This window comes from Propithecus coquereli, unplaced genomic scaffold (genome assembly GCF_000956105.1).
Source record: "Propithecus coquereli isolate 6110/MARCELLA unplaced genomic scaffold, Pcoq_1.0 Scaffold789, whole genome shotgun sequence".
NCBI lineage: Eukaryota > Metazoa > Chordata > Mammalia > Primates > Indriidae > Propithecus > Propithecus coquereli.
Window position 1 is genome coordinate 362,382 of NW_012154051.1, and position 24,048 is coordinate 386,429.

The following is a 24,048-nucleotide window of genomic DNA, read 5'->3' on the forward strand; positions in this document are numbered from 1 at the left end:
TATATTTAAAAAAAAAGAAAATATGAATATTACTTATCAGTGCATGCCTTGTCGAGGACGCAGTCCCCTTCCCTTTCTGCACCTTGCGATGTGAACTCTGATACTCTGTAATGTCTGGGGCACCAGAAGAGAGATGCCTGCTGTCTACCTAGGAAATTTGCAAAGACTGGTGGGAATTGTTAGCCTCAGCAGCGGCAACCAACTGCCTGGGGATAGATGCTGGCGGAGTTAAGAGGTCAAATTACAAAAGGCATGATAGAAAGGAAAAAAAAATGAGGACTTAGGGCTCATTTTGTAGGGGCAGTCTGGGAGACCTCCACTCCTTGACGCGTTCTAGCCTCTCTCTCTGTGCCTGTCTAGAGAAATCGATAGATCCCACTGTCACGTCAAGAGAAATGGGATTTTGTTTTTCCTACCAATCTGGTGTCTCTGGTGCTTCACTTACATTTTGCTGGTGCTAAGTGTGTTCTTCTTGCTGGTGCTGCCATGGTATTCTGTTGACAGACCTGGAAGGCCAGGGGACAAGAGAAATTTCTATTTTGCTGTTTCGGATTTTTTTCTTTTTTAAAGGGACGAGTTGCAAAAGTGCCACTTGAGAATCTCTTTCTCTGTGTGGGGACGAGTATCTAGAGGTGTTTGGGAGCAAACCCTGGGGTCCAGGAGGAAGGCTGGGAGGGGATGGCACTGAGTGGCTTGCTGGTTAGGAGGGGGAAAGCTGACCTCATGCGTGACTCGGTTGCTGTCTCCTCCATCCCGTGGAAGTATCCTGGGAGTGCAGCCCGCAGCCGCCCCCACTCCCCAAGGGGATTTCAGGGCTTAGGTTTTATGGATTAAAGAGCCAAGAAATGGCTACATTCCGGTCAAGAGTGATTTATAAGCAAGGGACGTTGGGGGAGGGAGCGAGTCACTTAAATGAAATGCACTAGCATCTCACTGATTGACAGAGGTCTGATTTTTTTTTCCCCCCAGGATAAGCTATTTTCAGAAGTTTTTAGAAGGGCTAAAAAAAAAAACAAAAAAAACAAAAAAACGATGTGTGCTGGACTGAGACTTGGCTGCAAAGACTCTTCAGGGAGCAGTGATTATTTTTTGCTTTCATTAAAAAAAATCTAAATAAACAGGTATTACTCCTCTGTGCAGGGTATCACACACTGCCATTTTCAAAGGCGAGGTGATGAGGTGCCAGGCTGCAGATTGAGACAGGCAGTCTCCATGGCCGGATTTGCAGGTCACCACCTAGTACCTATGGACAGGGGTTAACAGACACCCCTCCAGTTCTGAGAAGCCAGCAGGGGGTCAGCAGTTGTTAAGGTGCATGGGGCTGACATGGGTATCATCCCCCATCCACTTTGCTGAAAATGACCAGGTGCTTTAGAACATACAACCCCTGCGCAGTGCTGCGAGCTGGGAGCTGGGCTTTCTTCCTTCTGTTTTTAATCCATGCCTTATGTTTTCCTTTAAAGAAAAATACAAGCCAGAACGACTGAAGGCAAGGGAAGGCCCCCTGAGCTCCCCACAGCTTTGAACGAAGCAAAGCAAAAAGGAAAACTTATTTCTGGAAAACTTGTTTCCCCCTGTCGCTTGCACCTTCCCCCACCCCAGCTGATGTTTGCAGGGGACCGTCACTTAGGCGGGGGCTGCAGAGAACAGTGGGCAATAGCCCCGCCAAGCCATGAACCTAGAAGGCCAATTCATTAGAATGGTATGAAATACAGTCTCTGCTTCTGTTTAATCACTTTCCCAGCCAGAGACTAGAGTCTTTCCAGCTCGTCCCATTTTTCTGGGGCGGGGGGCGGGAGGTTCCATGACTACAGCTGTGTGCGATCCCAGGTCTCTGCTTCTTTAAAGCTGTACCTTCAAGATCGTAGTGGGGTCCTGCTGACCACCTAGACACAAGCGAAGGGTGAAAGGTCAGAGGGTCCCTCTTTTGACCCTGACTTGGCCACTAGTTTATGACATTTCCCCTGGAGGATCCAAACTCCAAGTGCTGGGGTTGGCACTGCAGGCGATTTCGATTTCAATGAAGCCACTCTGCTGAGAGAACTGAGCACCCACGACCTCCTGACGGAGCTTTCCAGCCAAGTCCCTTGTACATATTCTCACGTATTATTAGAAACCGTGTATTTATCTAGTCCTGGCCTTTTCCTGCGCATCATTCATTTGAGTGTACTTCTCCACCGCCCCGATTTTTTAACAAGGGGTTGTTTTTAATGCTTGTTTTTATATGAGATTTGACTTCTTGATGGACATTTGTATTAGGAAATTGAAGCATGATATATATGTGTATGTACTGCCTCCCTCCACCGTCTCTCCTGTTGCATTACTTGGATTGCATGAGATAGTGGGGTGGGTTTTTTTAAAAAATATTTCCACAGTGTGCAAAGTGCTGGCAACATCCCTCCCTCTCTTCCTCTCCTTTTCTCCTGCTGCCAAGGAGTCATTGATTTTGATTAGCTTCACTGCAGAGTGTCTGTGAAGAGACAGAGAGAGAGAGAGAGAGAGAGGGAGGGAGGGAGGGAGGCTTTGAAATAAATTTTAAAAAAGACCTCATATCAGGTTTCAGCAGACAGCAGTGTGTGTGTGTGTGTGTGTGTGTGTGTGTGTGTGTGTCTGTGCAAAGCAGGGGGAGGCTGCTGAGATCATCGTTTAGGTGGCTCACTGCATAATGAGGTGGGGGGATTCTGCCTGCTGATTCCTGACGGAGGTGCTCGCTCCCAGAGGGGGTGGGGGTCCGGGAGCCACAGGGACTCGAGCCTCCTGGGACTTCAACATTCCAGATCAGATCCATTCCTGCCTGGAAGCTTCTCGCCCCCACCCGATCCCCCACAAGCAAACAGGATCTCTCTTTTCAAATTTGGGGTTCCGTGTCCTATTGCCCTTGTCGTAGGTGCAGCTTGGGTAGCAAGTTTCTCTGGGGAGCCCGTTGGCTCCGCTGGCTGCTGTCCATGGTCCTAGGCTGTGAGCATCACCTAGCCTAGAGCCCCATTCCTGTTGTTGCTGTTTTTTTTTTTTTTTTTTAAACTTCCTTTATTGGGATATACTGGAGACTTCTTTTCCACTTTTTCCAGTGATCTCATTTTTTTTCTTTTCTGTTTTGACGGAAAAACAGAAAAGGTGATTTAAACTATACTGTCACAGAAAAATGACACTGTGACGGGTTTTTACAATGTGTGTAGCTGATCTTATAGACTCCTAATCCTTTCATCGTGTTTCTGACAGTGACAAAATTTCACTCTCCCTTCTTGGGAAATTGGGGGAGTCCTCTCCCACCCATCTCCTACACAAGTATCTTTTAGGGATACTGGCTCACCGTTGCGGACTTTTTGAGTGTCCGTCCGCCTGGTGTTACAAGCTGCAGAGACCGGAACGCAGGTTTTGTTCTTCTGGGTTGATGCCAATTTCTTTTCTCAAGGTTCCCTTAAGTCAGTCTGGGCCCATCAGAGGGTCAAAAGTTGGTTAGAGGGTAAGAGGGACCGGCTGGACACTCTGGCCTAGTGCCATGGGAACCGACTGGACGTTCCACGGGGGGAGGAAGTTGATGTCACAGTGTCATTTTAAAGCTTATTTTTAAAATTTTAATTCATCCACGTAACACAGATTCATTGAGCACCTACAGTGTGCCAGGTTGTAGAATTCCATCTCAGAAGAGACTTTCTTATTGATCACAGAGGGGCAGCCCTGCTTGGAACCAGACGATATGAAATGTCCCTTTTTCCAGTCTGGTTCATGATTTTTAACAGATTTGTCAGGTCATCGCGGTGACCCCAAGCCTCGCTGGCAGATTGTTTGTTACATAGTATTTACCGAGAGCCACTCGATTATCGGAAGGGGATTAAAAAAAGCTTTCGATCTAGACTCATGCCCAGCATGACAAGACCGGTCCTCGCTGCTTTACACAACCGCGGAAGCTGCCTTTCGAGGTGTGCTCGCCACTCCGGAGTACTGGCCCAGTGCTTAGCACATCTTCCCCTCCGTGCGTCCTGACGCCCACTTGAGCAGATGATACATTGTTATCATTCTCATTTGACAGCTGAGGAAGCGGAGGCTCAGAGAGGTTGAGCAATGTAGCTGATGGCCACACAAACAGTGGTGCGGAGCCAAGGTTTGAACTTGAGTCTGTGAGACCCCAAGGCCAGGAGCTGGCTGCTCTGCTGTACTGGATCCCTTCATGTGGTGGTCCCACGGCGCTGCTATTTCAAGGGCAGACAGCGGCATGGGGCCCAGCAGGGAGCCGGGGAGCCTGACTTAGGTCCACTGGAAAGAGTGTCACATCTGGGGACACTCGAGGGCAGGGTGGATGGTTCCCTTGCAGATTTCATGTATTCATTCCCTCCCGTGTTCCTGGTTTCTATAAGGCCTGGAGAGCACCATCTAACTTGCAAACAGAGCCTGTCTGACTTATTTGCTAGGACATGGGAAGCTTTTCTTACCTCCTTCCTGCCTCCTGCCCCCACCTGAACCCCCACGTTCCCCCTCCCCCAAGGTCTTTTGCATTCTAAGCGCCAAGGAGCCCGTGTGCATGGCAGGGATGGCTGTGGGGGTACCTGGGACCTCGAGGATGCCCCTGGCCCAGCCAGAGCGGCAATAAGCTTGGGATGTTCCGTTCTGGGTTCTGACATTGTTGGTTTGTTGTGCTCTTTTGTAAGAGGAATTTCATACCTTGGAGAAGCTTTGTACATATTTGTAATGACTTTATTAAAAAATTGGTTGTGTACTTCTAGCCGAAGGTCTTTGCGTTTTCATTTCCTTTTTGGAAGGCTGGCCCTCAAAGACTACGGAAGTATCTGGCTGCACAGTGGAGGGAGACTCCCTGCCCCTGGACCCTGCACACCCCAGCCTTCCCTGGGGCAGAAGCCACACACTTCGTTCCTTCCTCAAATTCCTTAGAACTCCCCTAAGGGAAGGACTGGCCTAAACCATACCCATGGGTTGGGCAACAGGTTTGGGGAACTTGCCTAACAGTTCAAGGTCAGTGCATAAGACCACATTTTATGCAAGGCATCATGTACATAAGCTAATGAGCCTACAGATTCATGGCTCCAACAATGGGCAAACAGGCCACTCTGCATCTGCCTGGTCTGAGACATACCAAGGAACCAGGTTCTAGTCTCTTCCTGAGAATGGTGGGTTAAGGTTGGTGTTTTAGATAATATACCTCCTCTTTTCCTCTGGACACCTGCCCCCTCGCTGCTTTCAGTCCATGTGACGCAGAGGGGCTGATCCATCTCCCCACCACCTCCATCCCTAGCTCCAGAGCTTGACACCTGACCCAGGTCTGGCCAGTGTCCCACATCCCATAGGCAAAAGCAACTGGTTTGGAGACAAATGACAGTCAGTCTCAGGACCCCTGCTGGAGCTTTGGGAATGCAGAAGCTCTCTTTGCTGGTGTTGATAAGCTGGTAGAACGTAAACACAGAGATGCCGGGGGCCATCTCACGGCACATGAGACCCAACTGCCTGAAAGTCAAACTGTCTCCAAGGAAAACAATTGTGGGATGGAGAGACACTCTTCTATACTGGAGCCCCTGGATCCAGCTGTACCTGAAGCTCATACTGTTCCACAAACCAAATAAAGTCATTCTTTTGTTGAAGCCCTATTTGAATTGGTTTTCTCACGATGGCAACCAAAAAGGTCTGCCTGATGATGTATTCACGGCTGGTATCCTCATGTTGCCCTGGGAGGCATGAATTGTCACCTAACACTGTTAATTTACATTAGAATCTCTACCATAATCAGGCAAACCCTTCTTGAATCAGCCTACACGTTCTGGCTCCCCACAACCTATAGCTGAGCTCTGCAGCAGGCACCTTTCCGGTCCCTTCTGCCAGGTCTGTGTTCCCATCCTGCAGCTCCATATGCTTTGCCGGTCCCTGAGACCTTCAGAGGCTTGTCCTCGGACATCGAAGCCTCCCTAAGGGACAACATGAAGTGCCTGGGAAGTCCCCCCAGCAGCCCAGAGCCGAGGCTCGACTGGTGTGTTTTTGTGAGTACAAAATGCTCCCAGTGCAACAAACCCTGAGCTGCAAGGTACACTCCGGAGCTCGCTGGGGATTGGGCTGAGGCTGGGACTTCGCCAGACGTCGCCCACGAACTCGGCTTCCTCCCCTTCCCTGTTCTGTTTCACTCGTTATTCTCTTACTGGTTTTTCACGTGGGCCTTTACAAATACATCACGTGCACCTCGGCAGGCTCGGCTTTAGCAGAAACCGACGTGAGGTAACAGCCCACTCCGCGAAGTGCTGCTTCTCATTCGATCTAAAATAGTCTCACTTGGCTCCAAGAGTGGGAAGGAAACTCAAGACCACAAACATAAGTTGCATCAACAGATGATATTTATTGGCAGAAGGGGACTTACGGAGACATGAAAACACTGAAGGCAGCTGGTTGTCCCAGAGCAAAAGTACTAAAAGATTCCAGAACTCGCTTTACATTTCCTCCTTCCAGTTTCGAGTCATAGCGGCCTGAGTGTCCCCTTAACGCACTGTACGTTCTTCTCTTTTGGAGGTGATGAAACTATTACATCCAGGTCCAAAGCCTGCCTCTCTTATTCCCTCGCATTTATTATTCTCAAGATCTGTTACGTTAAGAGGACCATTTCTAAGGTCTTTGTGGAACTTGAGTCGGTACATCATAAAATATGAAGAGCAGGCTGCCCTGAACCTGATACTCCATGAGTCTTGTTTATAAAATGGCATTGTTCTTTTGCAGTGGGGACTCCTGGCTGCTTTCGCACTAGTGCTGGGGAAGTCACACAGCCTGGTGCTGGGAAAACTCCGCATGAGCCACTGTTCCCCCGAGGCAGAAGCTAAATCCTCCCACCCAGGAGAAAACTTCACATGGGCCACTCCCCCAGAGGGTAAGGAATGAATAAATAAAACCCTAAACTAAACCATCCCACCTGCCCCAGAATGTCCCCTACCCGTGACATTATTTGGGGTATCAGAGACGTGGCTCATTATTTGCAGAATGCTGGAGAATTTTTTTGGGGTGGGGGGAGTGGCTTGGGAAAACCATTAGCATATTCGCCACCATCTTACGTTGTTAGTTTCCTTGGTTCCGGCAGATTATACATATACTAGGTTTTGCCATCCTGGAGGTGGCTACCGGGAGGTGAGGTGACTTCCCAAAGTCATGCAGAATTTGGAATCAGAATTCCAGGCCTGACTCCGAACGGACGGCTCTGTCGGACCCATCACACGCGTGCACTTCAGTCTGCCTTCTCCAGCTCCAGTTTCTCGTGCCTGCCTCTTCTCCAGCATCCGCAGGCAGGATGCTCTTTCTGATAAAAACCAGTTGCAGAAGTTCCTGTTGCCTCCCTGTGGTTCCTCCTCAAGGCGGGGAGAACACAGAGCAGCCGCATCCACCTGGCCCCGTTTCCCTCCGCTTCGCCGTCCTACTTGATTATCCAGACAAGTGGGATTGTAACATCACGGCCATTGCCATAGTAACAGAGCTTGAAAGATGCCACATTGCCCTGGAAGAGCTGTCTTGCTGGCTACCAGGAGAGAGCCAGGGATGCCAAGCAAAGGAAAGAGTCCTGGCTTGGCGGCACACGGGGACAAGGGTCCTGAATCAGTGAGGGGGAGGGGACACGTTAATACTGGCTAAGAACGAGGTGGCGGCGAGGCCACTCCAATTCTCCTGGAGCTCGCGTGCTAATCTGCTCGCTAGCCACACAGCCTGCTTTCTCCGTAACGCCATCGATGCCAGCCTATTGTGCTGGGTTGACAACAAGAGAACAGAGTTGGGACAGGGATATGGCAGGCAAGCCTCTGGTGGCTTCAGTGCGATCCCCTGAATCATCTCATCCCAGATTTTACAACAGGGAGAGCTTCGCAGGTGGAGAAGTAGCTTTGCCACAGAGATTACGGAAACACGGGTTGCTACTGCACCCTACGTGGTCGCCCCGGCTGGTAGGAGAATCCACGACGCGCATCCTCCCTTTCGCTCTGAAGGCTACCAGGGGAGACTGCAATGTCCACAGGAGCCGTTAACAGGACTTAGAATCGAGGGAGGGGGAAGAGAGAGCAAGGTGGCAGGCAGACCAAGTGGCACCCACATCTGGGCCAAAGCTGATCCTTCTTGATACCGAAATGGCATCAAGCACCCCAGCCAAAACCCAGGAAACTAGCCATTGAACGGCCAAGTTTTTCTGCGAACCCAGCCACGAGTCGATTCCAGGAGATGGCGTTCGCTGTCCGCGCTTCCGACGCAGTCTGAATCTAACACGCTGTGCACTGGGCCACTTGCTCCTAACCAGGGACGGGCATCAAAATCACTTTGTCTGCGGGGCCCCAAGCCTGGAATGTCTGCGGGGAAGGTCAGCACGGTGGTTGAAAGCGCAGGCTTTGCCGGGCACACTGGCGTGCACCTGTAGTCCCAGCTACTCAGCAGGCTAAGGCAGGAGGATCACTTGAGCCCAGGAGTTCGAATCCAGCCTGGGCAACACCATCTCTTAAAAAAAAAAAAAAAAAAAAGAGCTCGAGTTCCGAAGTGGCACCAGGCCTGTGTTGGAAACTCGGTCCACCATTGCCAGCTGGGTGACCCCGGGAAAGTGACCACACCTGTACAATGGGGAAGCCAACAGTACCTCCACCACAGAGCTGTCGGGGGGAGGACAGGAGGTGACCCAAACAGGATGCTCGACGCTGTGCCTGGCGCACACTAAGTGTCTGGGACACTGAGTTATTACAGGTATACAGTGGGGCCAGCAACTGCATCTTGAACACACTTCACAGTGATTCTGACCCGCCCGGGCCACTGCAGGGAGGCAGTGATCTCAGCCTCCTCCCCGCGCTGCAGCGTCAAGCACTAGGTACTAGGTCAAAATAACCAACAGGTGGGAACTTCACGTATTACCAAGTCCTCAACTTGGAGGGGGGATGGAAGACCGACCTGGGCGGGGACCACGTCTAAGTTAGGAGGGCCTCCCCACACGTAGGGGAAGGATGCACGCGCCACGCTGCGGACAGGAGAGGAAGGACAAGGTGGCGAGGACAGGCCGGGGCCAGGCTTTGGGGTCAGTGGTGGTGGAAGGCAGGAGGCAGGACGTGAATTCCAGGAAGCCCCCTGACCCTCCGGCGTCCCCCTGGTGTCCTCAGCGTTCGACCCTAGTACACCTGGAAGTGTGCCGACGTGGCGCCATCCTTCCAGCAGCGCAGGGTGTCCACGGCGACCGAGCGGCAGAGCGGGCAGGTGCGCTCACGGTCCAGCCACAGGCAGAGGCACTCCTCACAGAACACGTGCTGCGGGGACAGCAACCAGCACGACTCAGGACTCTGCATGGGTCCTGGGAGCTGCGGACACGGCAGCAGATAAAACACACAATCTCTGCCCTCGTGGAGCTTGTCCTCAGCAGCAGGGGACAGGCGGCAACCTGAATCTCTAAAATATCTAGTCTATCAGCAGTTACGCGCTAAGACGAAGCAGCAGAGGAGTGGGGGGTGCTCGGGAGGGTTGAGATGCTGACATTTGGGTAAAACTTGCAGGAGGGTGAGGAGGGAGCCCTGGTGGTTTCTAGGGGAAGAATGGTCCTGGCAGCGGGGACAGCGTGTGCAAAGGTCCTGTGGCTGGAATGTGCTAGAGGAACAGCAGCAGAGAGTGGGGAACCAGGGGATGGGAAAGAGAGAAGAGGTCAGAGAAGTGATGGGGGGTGGGTGTGGGCCTTGTGAGGACTTGGCTTTTATTCTGAGAGAAGTAGGGAGCCATGGCAGGGCTTTGAGCAGAGGAGTGAACTGATATGATCTGTAGTTTAAGATGATTCCTTTGTCTGCTGGGTTAAGAATAGAACATAGGGGTCAAAAAAAAAAAAAAAAAAAAGGTAGGGAGATTAGAAAGTCCAACAGGTTCCACCACTCTCTGTATAACCCGGACAAGCAACTAACCTCCCTGTGCCTCAGTTTCCTCATCTGTAAATGGGGACAATACCCCCCTCATTGGGAGATTAAATAACATGTTAAAAGCATTTAGACATGACAACCAAATGCAGCACACAAATCTTGACTAGGTCCGGGATGGGGGGAAAATCCCCAGCTATAAGGGACATTTTGAAGGCCACCAGAGTAATCTGAGTATGTTCCACATATTAGATGATATTTCAAATCAATCTTAAATTTCCTGGGAGTGCTAGTGGAATTGTGATCATGGGAGAGTATGTCCTTGTTCCCGGGACATGCACGCTAGAGTATTTACAGGTGATGAATCGAAATGTCCGCAATTTACTCTCAACTAGTTTAGGGGAAAACATTGCTATCAAGAAAAGGCAAAAGTAGAGAAATGTTAATGATTAGTAAATCTAGGTGAAGAATAGAAGGGTGTTTACCCTACTATCCTTTAATTTTTCTGTAGGCTTGAAATTCTTCAAAATAAACAGTCTGAGGAAAATGATAATATAAAAATCTAAACAAAATGTTTTTTGAAAAGTAAAAAAAAAATTTAAAGAGACACTTGGAATAATGCCTGGCACATAGTAAGTGCTGTATAGGTGTTAGCTATTATTATAGTCATACATGTTGTCTTATGCCTGTTGATCATTTAATATTATCTGTCTCTCCATAACGGGCTGTAAGCTTCTTATAAACCCATTCATTCCTAGCATGGTATACAGTAGGTGTCTAATTGTAGACAGTGCTCTGAAGGAGAGTTCCACAGTCCTATGCAGGATGTGTAACAGAGGGACCAGTCTGATCCTGGGAGAGGGGGTAGTCAAAGAAGGCTTCCTGGAGGAAGGGATGTATGAGTTGAGCCCTGAAGGACATTTAGCAGTTAGCTGGGTGAAGAGAGGGGGTGGAGATAGAACATTCCAAGCTGAAGGCATTTGAGGCACTCAAGGACAGCCGATGTGGCTGGAGTGAGGGGAGTGGGGAGAGGAGATCCACTCACACAGAGGCTTGAAGACCATACGGGATGCCCACCATGGTCTGCAGGGCAGGACCCAGGCATCAGCAGGCCCAGCACCTTCTACAGATTCCCACCATGGCACCCAAGGCCTTCTATGACAGCCCTTCTCCCACTTCAGCCTCATCACCCCGGGGTACCCGATGTCGCTGACATGCCACATGACCTTCAACGCAAGGCTTATTCACAGCCTTTGCATAAGCATTAATATCTGCCTGGGATGCCCTTTCTCCACCCTATCAGCTGGGTGGATGCCTACTCCTTCTGGAAGATTCACCCAGGCAGTCACACTCCTCTGCTTTATGTCTCTCCTTTGAAGGGGAGACAGGATGTTGCTTTAGCCTAGTGGGCTCTTCATCCACCCACTCAATCATTTGTCCTTCTGTTAGTCCATCTAGTCATCCGACTATCCACCCAGCCACCCACCCGTCCATCTATCTATTCACTCACCTACCCATCTGTCCATCTACCCACGCATCTGTCTATCCACCCCACTATCCATCCATCCATCCATCCATTCACCCATCTGTCCTGGCCATCCACACAGTCACCGACCCGTTTGTACTGCTATCCACCTACCTTTGCATTCACCCACCCGCTTCTCTACCTGGGCACCATCCATCCATCCATCCATCCATCCATCCATCCATCTGATCCATCTGCCTCTATCCTATTCATCTACCCATCCCATCGCCCATTCCATCCATCCAACTGTCCAATATTTACTGAGCCAATACTGTGGCTCTGCTGTTAAGCAAGACAGACATGGTCTCTATTCTCAAGGCACTTGTAATTTGGCAGAGGAGAGACAGACCTTACCCAACCAGCTGCCCAATGAAGTATCCGGCTAACAACTGGAACAAGTGACATGAAGGAAAAACACGGGGATCTAAGAGACCATGTAGCTAGAATCACAGCCAGTCTGGGGAGGCAGAGTCAGGGAAGCCTTTATCGAGGAAGCAACCTTAAAGCTGAGTCATTCATTCATTCCTTCATTCATTCCATGCACTTAGGAGTCAGCAAGGCCCTTTCACCTGGACAAGCCATCTCTGTCCTTCCAGACCCAGATGAGAGCAGCAGACCAAGACTTAGAGGTGTGCTCTGCCCGGTCATGTTTCTGGTCTTCAACCAGCACAGGGCATGGCCATTACTCCGAGATCTGGGACAACGATGTCTTGTCTGACCCCTCCCAAGAATTTCTAATCCAGCTTTAGGAGGACATAGTGGTCTCAGGAGAAGGATGGAAGAGAGACAAACAGACTGAGGCTTACAAAGATTGCCAGACTTTTCACCTTGACATCTTGTTCCAATAATCCCTGCTACCGAGAAGGAAATACAGATGGCTCTGAAACATATGAAAACATGCTCAACCACGCTCATAATTCAGGAAATGCAAATTAAAACTGTGCTGAGATAGCGTTTGTCACCTGTCAGATTGGCAAAGCTCAGAAGAGGCTTGATAACGCTGTGTGTTGGTGATGAGGAGCGAGGGGCCGTGTCACGCTGCGCACTGGGAACGTAAGTGGATACACTCTTTATGGAGGGCAGTTTAGCAATATCTGTGAAAACTGTGCACCCTCTGACCGAGCAATTCCACCGCTAGGAATTTATCCTTCCAAGAGCTTGTGCACGTGTGAACTGGAACGCACGCCCATAAGGGCTAATATTTATTGAACCCTGACCACGTGCCAGGTGCAGTTCTAAATGCCTTACTCGAATTAACTTATTTAATCAACATGATGGGCCCAGGTAGGTGCGATGAACCTCCCCATTTTTCAGATCATTTGTGACAGTCCTATTTGTGGTAACAAAAGATTATAAGCTACTAAAGGCCTCTCAACAGAATGGGTAAACAAATTGGGGTCTATCCACAAAATAGCATGTTATGCAGCTATACAATAGGGAAAGAAGCAATCTCTAAGACAGAGTTTCAAGTTTCAAAGGCAAGGTGCAGAAAGCAGGATGGGTACAGCTTAGGTGTTTTTATAAAAAGAGGCTGGGTGTGGTGGCTCATGCCTGTAATCCCAGCCCTTTGGGAGGCTGAGGCAGAAGGATCACTTAAGGCCAGGACTTCAAGTCCAGCCTGGGCAATGCAGTGAGACCCTGTCTCTACAAAAAAATAAGAAAAATTTGCCAGGCACAGTGGTGAGTGCCTGTAGTCCCAGCTACTCGAGAGGCTGAGGCAGGAGGATCACTTGAGCCCAGGAGTTCAGGGTTGCAGTGAGCTATGATCACGCCACTGCACTCTAGCCTGGGTGACAGAACAAGACTCTGTCTCTAAAACTAAACAAACAAACATTTAAAAAGATGTAAACGCACACACACATACACACACACAGTAACAGGCTTCCTTTTAATACCTTTAAAACTTTTTTTTTTTAAATAAACTTTTATTTTGGAATGATTTTAGGCTTACAGAAAAGTTACAAAGATAGAACAGAAAATCCCCATATACCCTTCACTGGGTTTCAGTTTCCCCCTAATGTTATCGTCTTGCATTGCCATGGTACACTTGTCAAAGCTAAGGAACCCACACTGATATGTTACTATCGACTAAACTCCAGATTTTATTCGGATTTCATCAAACCAGTTTTCTATTAACGTCCTTTCCCTATTCTGGGATCCAACCCAGGTCCTATGTTGCATTTAGTCATCACGTCTCCTTAATCTCCTTTTTGAATTTTGATGCATGCAAATATATGATCAATTTAAAAAGCAACAAAATTAAAAACAACCCTTCCCTGCAAAATCCCCAAACAGCAAAAAAAATAAAAAATAAAAAAAAAATTTGCTGGTGCTTTAAAAAGCACCCCATCTCCTGTCCCCTCACCCGTAGGCCTTTCCACGCCTTCTGGTCCCCAGGCTTATGCCTCCTCCAAAAAGCCTCCCTGGAACGCAGTGCTTTCTGCCCCAGTCCCCCGGGACACTGCATGAATCTCTCTTACACAGCACTTATCACCGCCTGCCTTGTTTCATAGTTATTTATGTACGTGCCTGTCTCCCCAAGGAGAGTGTGAGCTTCCAGAGGAGGGGACAGAATCCGTGTGCCCTCTGCCTCTCCTCCCCCGTGTCTGACACGATGCTGTGACCCCATACACATTTGCAGAATTGACACCTATACCCTGATGTCAGGAGGAGGAGGAGGAGGGGGGACGCATTTAGGGAGTTAAAAGGGACCAACCATATTTTCCTCCATGGGCTGGCGTCCCATGACTAATAATGAAAACAAGTGGCAATAATAATTATACTGGTAATTATAATGCTAGCAACTTCTATATCTGAATAATTCAAATTTAGTTCTTGCCATTGCTGATCTCCTTGAATTATAATAATAGCTTTATGAAGTAGGTATTATTATTATGCCCATTTTATACATGACAAAAAACAAGGCTCAGGGAGATGCAGCGACCCACGTGGGGCTCAAGAATGCTGCTGAAATTCATACTCGGGATGTTCTGACGTTGCACCACAAAGGATTTGGCACTTCTACACTTTTACCAATGAAACCGAGGCTCAGAGAGGTAAAGTGATCTGCCCAAGGCCACCCAGCTAATAAGAGGCAGAGCTGAGATTTGAACTTGGGTCTGGCTGACTCCAGTCTTGACCAGATTGCTCCCCAAGACCCATGCCAGTGCCCTGAGGGCCGGTCATGGGGAAGGGTCCTGCTGCCCCCCAGCCTCAGTCTCCAGCGGCCCAGCCCAAGCCTGCTCACCTGGCACAGGAGAATGAGAGGTTCTCGGAACTCAGCCTGGCAGATGGCACAGATGTCGCCGGCTTCTGTGCACTGCTGCCCCGTGGCTCGGACTCCGTAGTTCTGTTTGAGGGAGGGGAGAGACAAACGCAGCTATGGACCCTTGTGGGAGCCGTACCCTCACAGGAGGAAGAGGCTGCTGCTGTTTCCAGCTCCGGGTTCCTGGGACCCCAGTGGGGACCACTTACTGCCAACTCACCTGAGAGGTGCAGAGAAGCTTCAGGGCTTTCCTAACTCCGCCCACGCGACCACAGATGTCGAATGACTGAAAAGAGAGCAGAGTGGTGGCTGAAAAGCATCCAAGGATCTCGCATGACCCCTGCACAATGCCCCCATGTCCCCACCCTTGTCTTTGACTCAAAACATGTTCAGGGCTCTCCTTCCCCTTTGTGACTCCTCATCCCCTTCAGCTTTGCTTGGCTTTTGTCTTGCAGCATGACAGCAACAGTCTCCCCTGCTATGTAGGCCAGGATGGCAAATATATGGCACACATACTGCCTCTTCCCCCTCCCAAGCCCAGGGCAGGCATTGCTAATAGATCACAGCACTCTTCCCCTGAGCCCAGCCAGGGCCTGATAATCCTTCTCCATGCAGCACTCCAGTCAGCCACTGCCTCGATCAGAATCAGGAAGCAAGAAACGTCCCAGTGGCTGAGGCTGCATGGACTGCCTGGCTAGTCCTGTTGGGAGGAGGGAGAGAGAGGAATACAGGCAGTTCCTCTGGAATTCTCTAAGGCCAGAAACAGAGAAAGAAAAAGAAAGAGAAGAATGTATTTACTTCTAGCAGGGGAAAAAAACCCTGAGTTGTACCAATAATGAAAAGAGAAATACTGCATATTGATTTAAGAGTTGAGGGAGTGCAGTTTAAGAGGGATACCATTTTCTTTCTTTTTTTTTTTTTTAGAGATAGGGTCTTGCCATGTCACCCAGCCTGGAGTACAGTGGTGTGATCATAGCTCACTGCAGTCTTGCACTCCTGGGCTCAAGTGATCCTCCTGCCCCAGCCTCCTGAGTAGCTGGGACTACAGGTGCAGGCTACTGGTTAAATTTTCTGATTTATTTATTTTTTTGGTAGAGACAGGGTCTTGCTATGTTGCCCTGGCTGGTCTGGAACTCTTAGCCTCAAGTGACCCTCTAAGGGGGATACTATTTTTGAGGAAAGAGGGATAGAAAACAAATTCAGTGGAAGTGTGGTTAAAAGCTCTGGGTTTTAGAGGCAGCCTGCCTGCCTGCCTTTGATGTTTGTCCCATCATCTTTAGCTGAGTGACCTGGGCAAATAACCTCTCCTTGGGCCTCAGTTTCTTCACTTTAAATGGGAGCAATAAAGGCATGTACCTTGAAGGGTTGCTGTGGAGATGACTCTGTGAAAGAATATCATATGGTGAGCTTCGTGGGCAAGAAATTAGGGTGGATTAAACCATAAAAAGTACTGATGGACGCTGCAATATGGATGACCCTCAAAAATATTAATATTATACTAAGTGCAAGAAGCTAGACACAAAAGGTCCCGTATTGTATGATTCTATTTACACGAAACATCCAGAATAGGGAAATCTATAGAGGCAGAAAGCAGATTAGTGGTTGTCAGGGCCTGAGGGGAGCAGGGAATGGGGAGTAACCGCTTAATGGGTACGGGGTTTTTTTGGGGGTGATGATGAAGCCTTGGGACTAGTTAAGAGGTGGTAGTTGCATGACACTGTGAATCTGCTAAACGCCATTGACCCGCACACTTTAAAATGGTCAGTGGTTAATTTTTATGTTGTGTGAATTTTACTTCAATTGATAAAAAGAAATGACATTAGCAGGGGTATCCAGTCTTCCCAGTGGAGTAGCCGCCCAGGCCTGGCGAGGGAGTGGGGCCACCTCACCTTGCAGAGGCTGTAGAGGACGATCAGGACCCCTCCCAGGAAGTAGCTGTTGGAGGAGTCGTCCCCCATGATGTACTTGTACCACAGCTGGATGGGGACGAGTGAGCGGAACAGCTGGCTCAGCTCCTCGATGACCAGATAGAACTTTCCCTGCAACCACACAGAGAGCATCAATTATTATTAGCAGTAAAGACCCAAAGGACCGAGCTGGGGGGCCCCAGCCCGGGCAGTAATGACATTCCAGGTCACAGGCAGGCCATTAATCAGCTTTGGAAAGCACTCAGGCCAGCTCCTAATGGGGCTGTGATATGGCCGGGGAGACGAGGCCCCTGCCCGCTGCCCTCACCCGCCACCCACCATCCCAGAAGATCAACATGCTGAGGGTCGCGTTTCAGGGCAGGGGAAACTCTACACCTTTGGCAGAGGGCTGGAGGGCGGGTCTTGCTATGGTTCAGAGGGCTCAAAGCCAAAGGTGGGGGCACAGCCCCTACCCCCGTACCCAGATCACCCTGTCCCTAGAGGGCTGATTTGGGCATCACAGGCGACCGCTCTCAGGGCCCAGGGCAGGACGGGTACAGGGTGGCGGTAAGGCTGTGAGGTCAACAGCGGGGAGATGAATGTCCTTTCCAGCCCCGTCATCTACTACCTCCGAGGAGGCAGGATGAACACTTGGTGGGCACTCACACTGGGCTGGCTTTGAATCATCTCTAGGTGCACGTCTGTGAGCCTCAGTTTCCTCATCTACAGAATGGGAGCCACAACCCCCACCTTCTGGGGCTGCTTTGAGGATTAAAGGAGATGAACAGGAAAAGTACCCAGCATGGTGCCTGGTGACAAATGCCATTTCCCGTCCTCCCTTTGCCCTTGGCCAAGTCCCCCAAGCTTTCTGTGGCCCACGCTACAACACGGAGATGGAAATAACCCTGCCCTGTCGCGTCTAATAAAGTTGAGCACATACCCACCTAATGACCCAGCAATCCCACTCTGAGGGATTTGCCCAGGAGAAATGAAAACATGTCCACACAGACGCCGAAGTTCTTAGTAGCCTTATTCATAAAATCCCCACACTGGAAACGGCCCAGACGTCCATCAACGGAAGAACGGATAAACAAATGGCGGCGTAGTTATACCACAGGGTCCTACTCTGCAGTAAGAATCAACAAATGGCTGAGACGTACAACCATGTGGACAAATTTCACAGACGTTATGTCGAATCAGAGAAGGCAGTCATACAAGAGTATTTGTTGTATAATTCTGGTTTATGTGAACTCCTAGAACAGGTAATATTGACCTGAGGTCATAGAAACCAGATCTCTGGTTGCCTGGGGTAGAGGGTGGGAAAACTGACTGCAAGGGGGGTGTCAGGAAATTTTGGGAAGTGACAGAAATATTTTATATCTTGATTGGGATTGTCGATAAATGGGTGCGTACATTTGCGAAACTCATTGAAATAGATGCTCCAAATCTGTTTACTTTATTGTATTTGAATTATACTTCAATAAAGCTGATTAAAACAAACATACCAACAAATAACCCTGCCGCAGATATCCATAACTGTAAAAATGTGAATAACCTTTGTGCCGACTATTCTATTTCTAGCGATTTATCCTAACAAAATAATCAGGGGTATGTACGAAGATGTACCAATAGGAATAGCCACTGTGACATTCTTTATAACAGTAAAAAAAGAATAAAAGTAACAAACACAATGTATAAAGAAGAGGGTCTGATTATGTTCAAGATCTATAATGGAAAGCCACACAGCCATTAAAAAATTATCCCGAAAAACCGCCAGGCATGGTGGCTCATGCTTGTAATTCCAGCACTTTGGGATTATAGCACTTTGGGAGGCCAAGGCGGGAAGATCACTTGAGGCCAGGAGTTTGAGACCAGCCTGGGCAACAGAGCGAAACCCCACTGCCACAAAACAATTAAAAAATTAGCCGGGCGTGGTGGTGCACACCCGTAGTCCCAGCTACTCGGGAGGCTAAGGTGGGAGGATCGCCTGAGCCCAGGAGTTGGAGGTTGCAACAAGCTATGATCTCACCATTGCACTCTAGCCTGGGTGACAGAGTGAGACCCTGTCTCTAAAAAAAAAAACAAAAAATTATTCCGAAAAACAGCAACTTCACGGTGAAGAAGCCAAGCACACATCACCTTAACCAAGTGATCGAGTGAGAAGTCATACTGACATCCTGAATGCCCTAATATAATGACTTAAGGAGGACACAGTATCACTCCTGTGGTCTTCTGCCCCAAAACTCATAATTTCAATCTAATCATGAGAAAACGAGAGAGAAATCCAAAATGAGGGACAGTCCACAAAATAACTGCCCAGCACTCTTTGAAGGTGTCAAGGTCATGAAGGTGAGAGGTGAGCACGAGGAGGCCCAACAGTTGAGATGGGGGGCAGGCGTGGGGGGCTGATGAGGAATGTCTAAGAGAAGGTGTCTCCTAAGCAACCCAAAGCGTGGTCCGTGGACCAGCAGCAGCAGCGCCTGGGAGCTTGTTAGACCCAGGACTCGCCTCAGACCTTCTCAATCAGAATCTGCAATTTAACAAGGCCCGCAGCGATCTGAGTGCACGTTCAAGTGTGAGAAGCACTACTTTAATGGAAGAATAAGAGCCAGGATGGTGAAGGGAATGCAGACCGGACAAGGGGGGAAAGGGTGTTCCAGGTGAAGGGAGGATGGTTGGCAGGTCGGGTGCCATCTTGGTAGGCAGCCTCCCGCCTGGTCTGCCTGGCCTTATGGCAGATGAGGACATGGCCACACCACACAATGGCCCTGTGTCTCTAGGAGCCCCTGCCTGCTGGCATCTCGCTGACTGGTCCCTTCTCTGTTCTTCCTCCCAGGCTAATCTCAACAACCAGCCTGGCTGGGTGGTTAAGAGCACAGCCTCAAGACCCAGGAAGCCTGGGTTCAGATCCTGGATTGTCACCTACCACCTTATGTTTAATCTTGGCCACTGTCTTTGGATTCTGCAATTCTCAGGCCCCTTAGCTGTGGGCTGGTTTCTGGTCCAAACCCCAAACTTCCCGCTCGCTCTTGGGCAGGTCTAGAACAAGGGTCAGCAAACTTCCTCTACAAAGGGCCAGGGGGTGAATGCTTTGGCTCTGCAGGCCATACAGCCTCTGTGGAAACTACTCACCTCTGCTGTTGCAGTGAGAGAGCAGCCTCAGACAACAGGTAAGTGAACAGGTGTGGCTGTGCTCCAATAAAACTTTATTTACAAAAACAGGTGGCAGGATGTATTTGGCCTGTGGCCCATAGTTTGCTGACCTGTGGTCTAGAACATCAGAAGCCAGGTAACTCAAGTCCTGATGGAGTCTCCAACACATCCCAGAATTTCCCAGGAGGCTCAGGTACCAGATTCTTGGCCCTTCTTTCAGTTGCTTGATGACACCAAGCTCTTCCTTTGCAGATGGAAGAGTGGTCCCTCTACTCTTTGTCACCTCCTATGAGAACTTCCCCGACTCCTTAATTACATTAGGTGCTCCTGTTACACCCTCTCAGACTGCCCTACACTCCTCCTTCAGAGCATGTCTCACCATTTTAAAAAAATTATTTTAGTATCTGTCTGTCCCACTGGACTGTAAGTCCTTTATGAGAAAAGATTATTTGGCTCTGGGTGTATCCCCAGCATCTAGGACATAGTTGGTGCTCATTTAGTAATGGGGGAATCTCTCTCTTTTTTTTTCTTTAAAGAGAGGGGGTCTCACTCTGTTGCCCAGGCTGGAGTGCAGTGGCACAATGATAGCTCAAACTCCAGGGCTCAAGTGATCCTCCCACCTCAGCCTCCCGAGTAGCTGTGACTACAGGTATGCACCACCACGCCCAGTGAATTTTTTTGTTTTTTGTAGAGATGGAGTCTTGCTATGTTTCCCAGGCTGGTCTTGAACTCCTGGCCTAAAGTGATCCTCTGGCCTCCGCCTCCCAAAAAAGTTGGGATTATAGGTGTGAGCCACTGTGCCTGGTCAATGGGGGACCCTTGGAGCTAATGACTCTAGCCTCATTACTCACATCAACTTTCTAGAGTTTGCCGCTGACAGAGAATGAGAGTTAGAAAAGGAACATCAAAGACAGAATGTCTCTTTCTAAGCAAGCACTGATGTCACAGAAAATAAAATTAAGGGAGTGGAGTGAGTGCCTATGAAGCACCATGTTAAAGGTAGCAATTAGCTGCTGGGGGGGGGGGCACTTTGAGAAGGAGCTCAAACCACCAGGGAAAACTAGGCATATTCCAGTGAAACCATCTCTCCCTAATTAAGCAGTTTTATAATTCCAGCTTTCTTAAGCATGTTATTTCTGACGACCACCAAATGGAACGTGTGGTTTCTCTGGGGTGTCAGAAAACAAGGAAAGCAATCAGATTAAGAGCCGTCTTGCCTCCCTGCCACCGTGAAGGGGGAACAGTAGCAATTGTTGCAGGACTTGCTTGGGCACGGATGGTTTTCTGCTTGGATTCTGATAGAGGGGGCGGGAGCGGTTGTTTTGGGAGGGCAGATTCTATTCTGACTTCCTGGCTGCTAGAATGGAGGGTGGGACAAAAGTGAAATGGGAAACAACAGAGGGCTGGCTCCAGAAGGAGGTGGTAAGGGAAGGAGAGGGGGATGCTGAGAGGCAGAAGAAATGAACAGAGAAGGAGAATTTTCGAGAAGAATGCACCTACACGGAAAACATGATGAAGAATTCTAGGGGTGGGGAGGAAGCGAGGAGAGACACAATCAGACATTTGTTAGCAGCTTTGATGTACAAAGAATGTATAGAGATAAAAGATATATTTTCTGTATTAAGATTAATAATGAATATTTATAAAGTTTTGTCTGTTTATGAATCTCTTTCATACACATTTTCTCATCTGTGGAGGCAGGACAGCCTTGTGGCTAAGAGAATGGGATTTGGGATTCCAAGGTTAGATCTACCATCTACTAAACTAGTTGATTTTGGACAATAACCTCTCTGAGCCTCAGTTTCCTCATCTGCAAACAGGGTTGAATACATACATACATACATACACACACACACACACACACACACACACACACATACACATATGTACAGATTTTGCATGCAGTGGTGTGCTGGCAAACCAGGTCTCTGGGATAAATAAAGGCCCTGATTTGTGTGTTTGCCAATTTCTGTGGTGTAAATATTCCCACAAGGCCAACTTCAAGCTACCAATGGTTTAACAACTGCATGCAAATTTCCTGAAAATTTAACCATTCTGCTGGGCACAGTGGCTCACAGCTCTAATCCTAGCACTTTGGAAGGCTGGGGTGGAAGGATCACTTGAGGCCAGGAGTTCGAGACCAGCGTGAGCAACATGGCAAGATCCCAATCCCTACAAAAAAGTACAAAAATTAGCCAGGTGTGGTGGTGCACACCTGTAGTCCCAGCTACTCAGGAGGCTGGGGTGGGAGGTTCATACGAACCCAGGAGTTCGAGGCTGCAGTGAGCTATGATCACACCACTGCATTCTAGCCCAGGCAATAAAGCAAGACCTGTCGCTAAAAAAACAAATAAATACAAATAGAAAAGAAAGGGGTGTCAGAAAAAGAAGGCTGGAAACCTTCAATGGACTAAAGGTAGCAGAGGGCCAGAGGAGTCTGCATTTCAAAGCCCTACTCTAGCATGCTTATTGTACAGTACTAAGGGCCCCTCAGCCTCCAGGGTGGTTTTTCCTTTCTTTCTTTTCTTCCCCTGGACTACTTGGCCAGCGTGGCCAGGAGTGGGAGAAAGAAGTGCTGATGGGGGGCAGGCTGAAGACAGAAGGAAGCTAGAGAAACAGGAGGGGAAATGGGGCTGTGAGGAGAAGAAATAAATTGAGAAATGACAGAGTTAGAGGTCAGAAAAGAAAAGGACACTCAGGAGTTAAGAGTCCAGGTGAGAAGGAAGGGGGAGGGCCAGAGAGGAGAGTAGTCTGGTCACTAAGCACATACCATGCACCTCAAATGCTCCTCTTGGAGGTAGTTATGATCAATTCCCATTTCTCAGATGAGAAAGCTCAAACAGAGGGAAGGAAGGGAGGGAGAAACAGAGTGGGAGTCTAAGCAAGTGAGAGGATAACAGGACAGAAGAAACTAGCAGATAAAGAGAAAGACGAGGGCTGGCTCACAGTTTTGGTGATGAAAGTTTCTCAGTTGAACACTTGGTGCCTGCAGGCTGTCCCGAAACTCTGACACCCATAGGAGATGGACTCAGTAATTATTAGCTCCAGTTAACAGGTGAGGAAAGAGAGGCTCAAAGAGGTGAAGCACATTGTCCAAAGCTGCTAGACAGTGGTAGAGTCAGGGTTTAAATCCAGCCTGATTTTCCATCTCCTGCTTTGGGCCACTGTGAGGAACAGAGAAATGGAGACCCTGGGAGATAGGGAGAGGCGTGGAGAGAGAGAAAGCAAAGATACAAGGTCTGGGGAGAGAGAGGGAGGGAGAACTGAAGCGCGATGATAAAATTCAGAACAATGGTACCCTGAGTGGGGGTACTGAGCAGAAGGGAGGACAAAGGAACCTTCCGGGTGCTGGAAATGTTCTACATCTGTGATGCCCACCACAGTAGCCACTCAGCAATGTCTTTATTAAGCACTTGAAATGTGCCTATTCCGAAACTGAGATGTACTGAAAGTATGAAGTACACGGGAAATTTAAAAGTCTTAGAAAAACAAGTAAAATATCTCATTAAAATGTTTATATTGATTAATGCTGAAATGATAATTTTCACTTTATGGATGCATTAGGCTACAATAAAATACATTATTAAAATCAAAGTCACCTGTTCCTTCTTGCTTGGTTAATGTGACTACTAGCAAATTAAAAATTATCTATGTGGCTCGCATTAATAATGCTGTTGGATAGCACTGTGGAGATCCTGATTTGGGTGGTTACCTATGCTTGTCAAAATTCATTGAACTTGTATATTTATAATGAGAGCACTTTGCAGAATGTAAGTCATACCTCAATTAAAAAAAGAAAAAAGGAAAGAGAAGAGCAAGCCAGGGAGGAAAGAGGCTGAGCGCCCAGCAAGCGGGGGGCGGGGCCCGAAGGGGGCGGGGCTGGCCGCCGCGCGTTGCCGGGCAACGAGCGCTGCCGATGACGTCACCATCTGGCGGCGGCCATTAATCCCCCTCCCCGCGACGCGGGCGGGCCCGGCTGCCTGCCTCCTTCTCCTCCTCCCCCGGGCCCGGATGAGATCACCGTGTCGGGCCGCCGGCTGTCCCTGCGCTCCCAACAAATCGACTCCTCGGCGAGCGCCGGCATCTCATGATCTCATGGCCCCGCGGGACGGCGCCGGCCGATGAGGTCACAGCCCCGCGCCCCGGGCCGCCCCGCTCTGCACGCCGCCGGCTCCTGGCCGGGGCCCCCTGGGCGCCCCGCGCCGGCACCGAGCCCCCAGCCTGAGGCTCTTCGGCCTCCGCGGACAAAGGAGGTCACAGCTTGCGAAAGGCACGGCTGCCTTTTCCATTCTTTTGACACGTCTTGGCGCGCCCACTCTTCCCTCTCTTATTTGAACATTTCACCCCTAAGGCCACATGTCC

The 24,048-nt window shown here is 49.3% G+C and overlaps 1 protein-coding gene across 1 annotated transcript in view; it reads right to left on the reverse strand.

The window, feature by feature from the left end:
* Positions 1-9,069: 9,069 nt before the first annotated feature.
* The window catches only part of LOC105825190 (RING finger and transmembrane domain-containing protein 2), a 58,008-nt gene continuing 43,029 nt past the window's right edge, over positions 9,070-24,048 (reverse strand). The window contains exons 8-11 of the mRNA XM_012662896.1: positions 16,516-16,665; positions 14,847-14,912; positions 14,609-14,710; positions 9,070-9,245 (exon numbers count right to left, since the gene is read on the reverse strand). Coding sequence (XP_012518350.1) covers positions 9,111-9,245; positions 14,609-14,710; positions 14,847-14,912; positions 16,516-16,665 — 453 coding nt within the window. The 3' untranslated portion in view covers positions 9,070-9,110. The remainder of the gene's footprint in view (positions 9,246-14,608; positions 14,711-14,846; positions 14,913-16,515; positions 16,666-24,048) is intronic.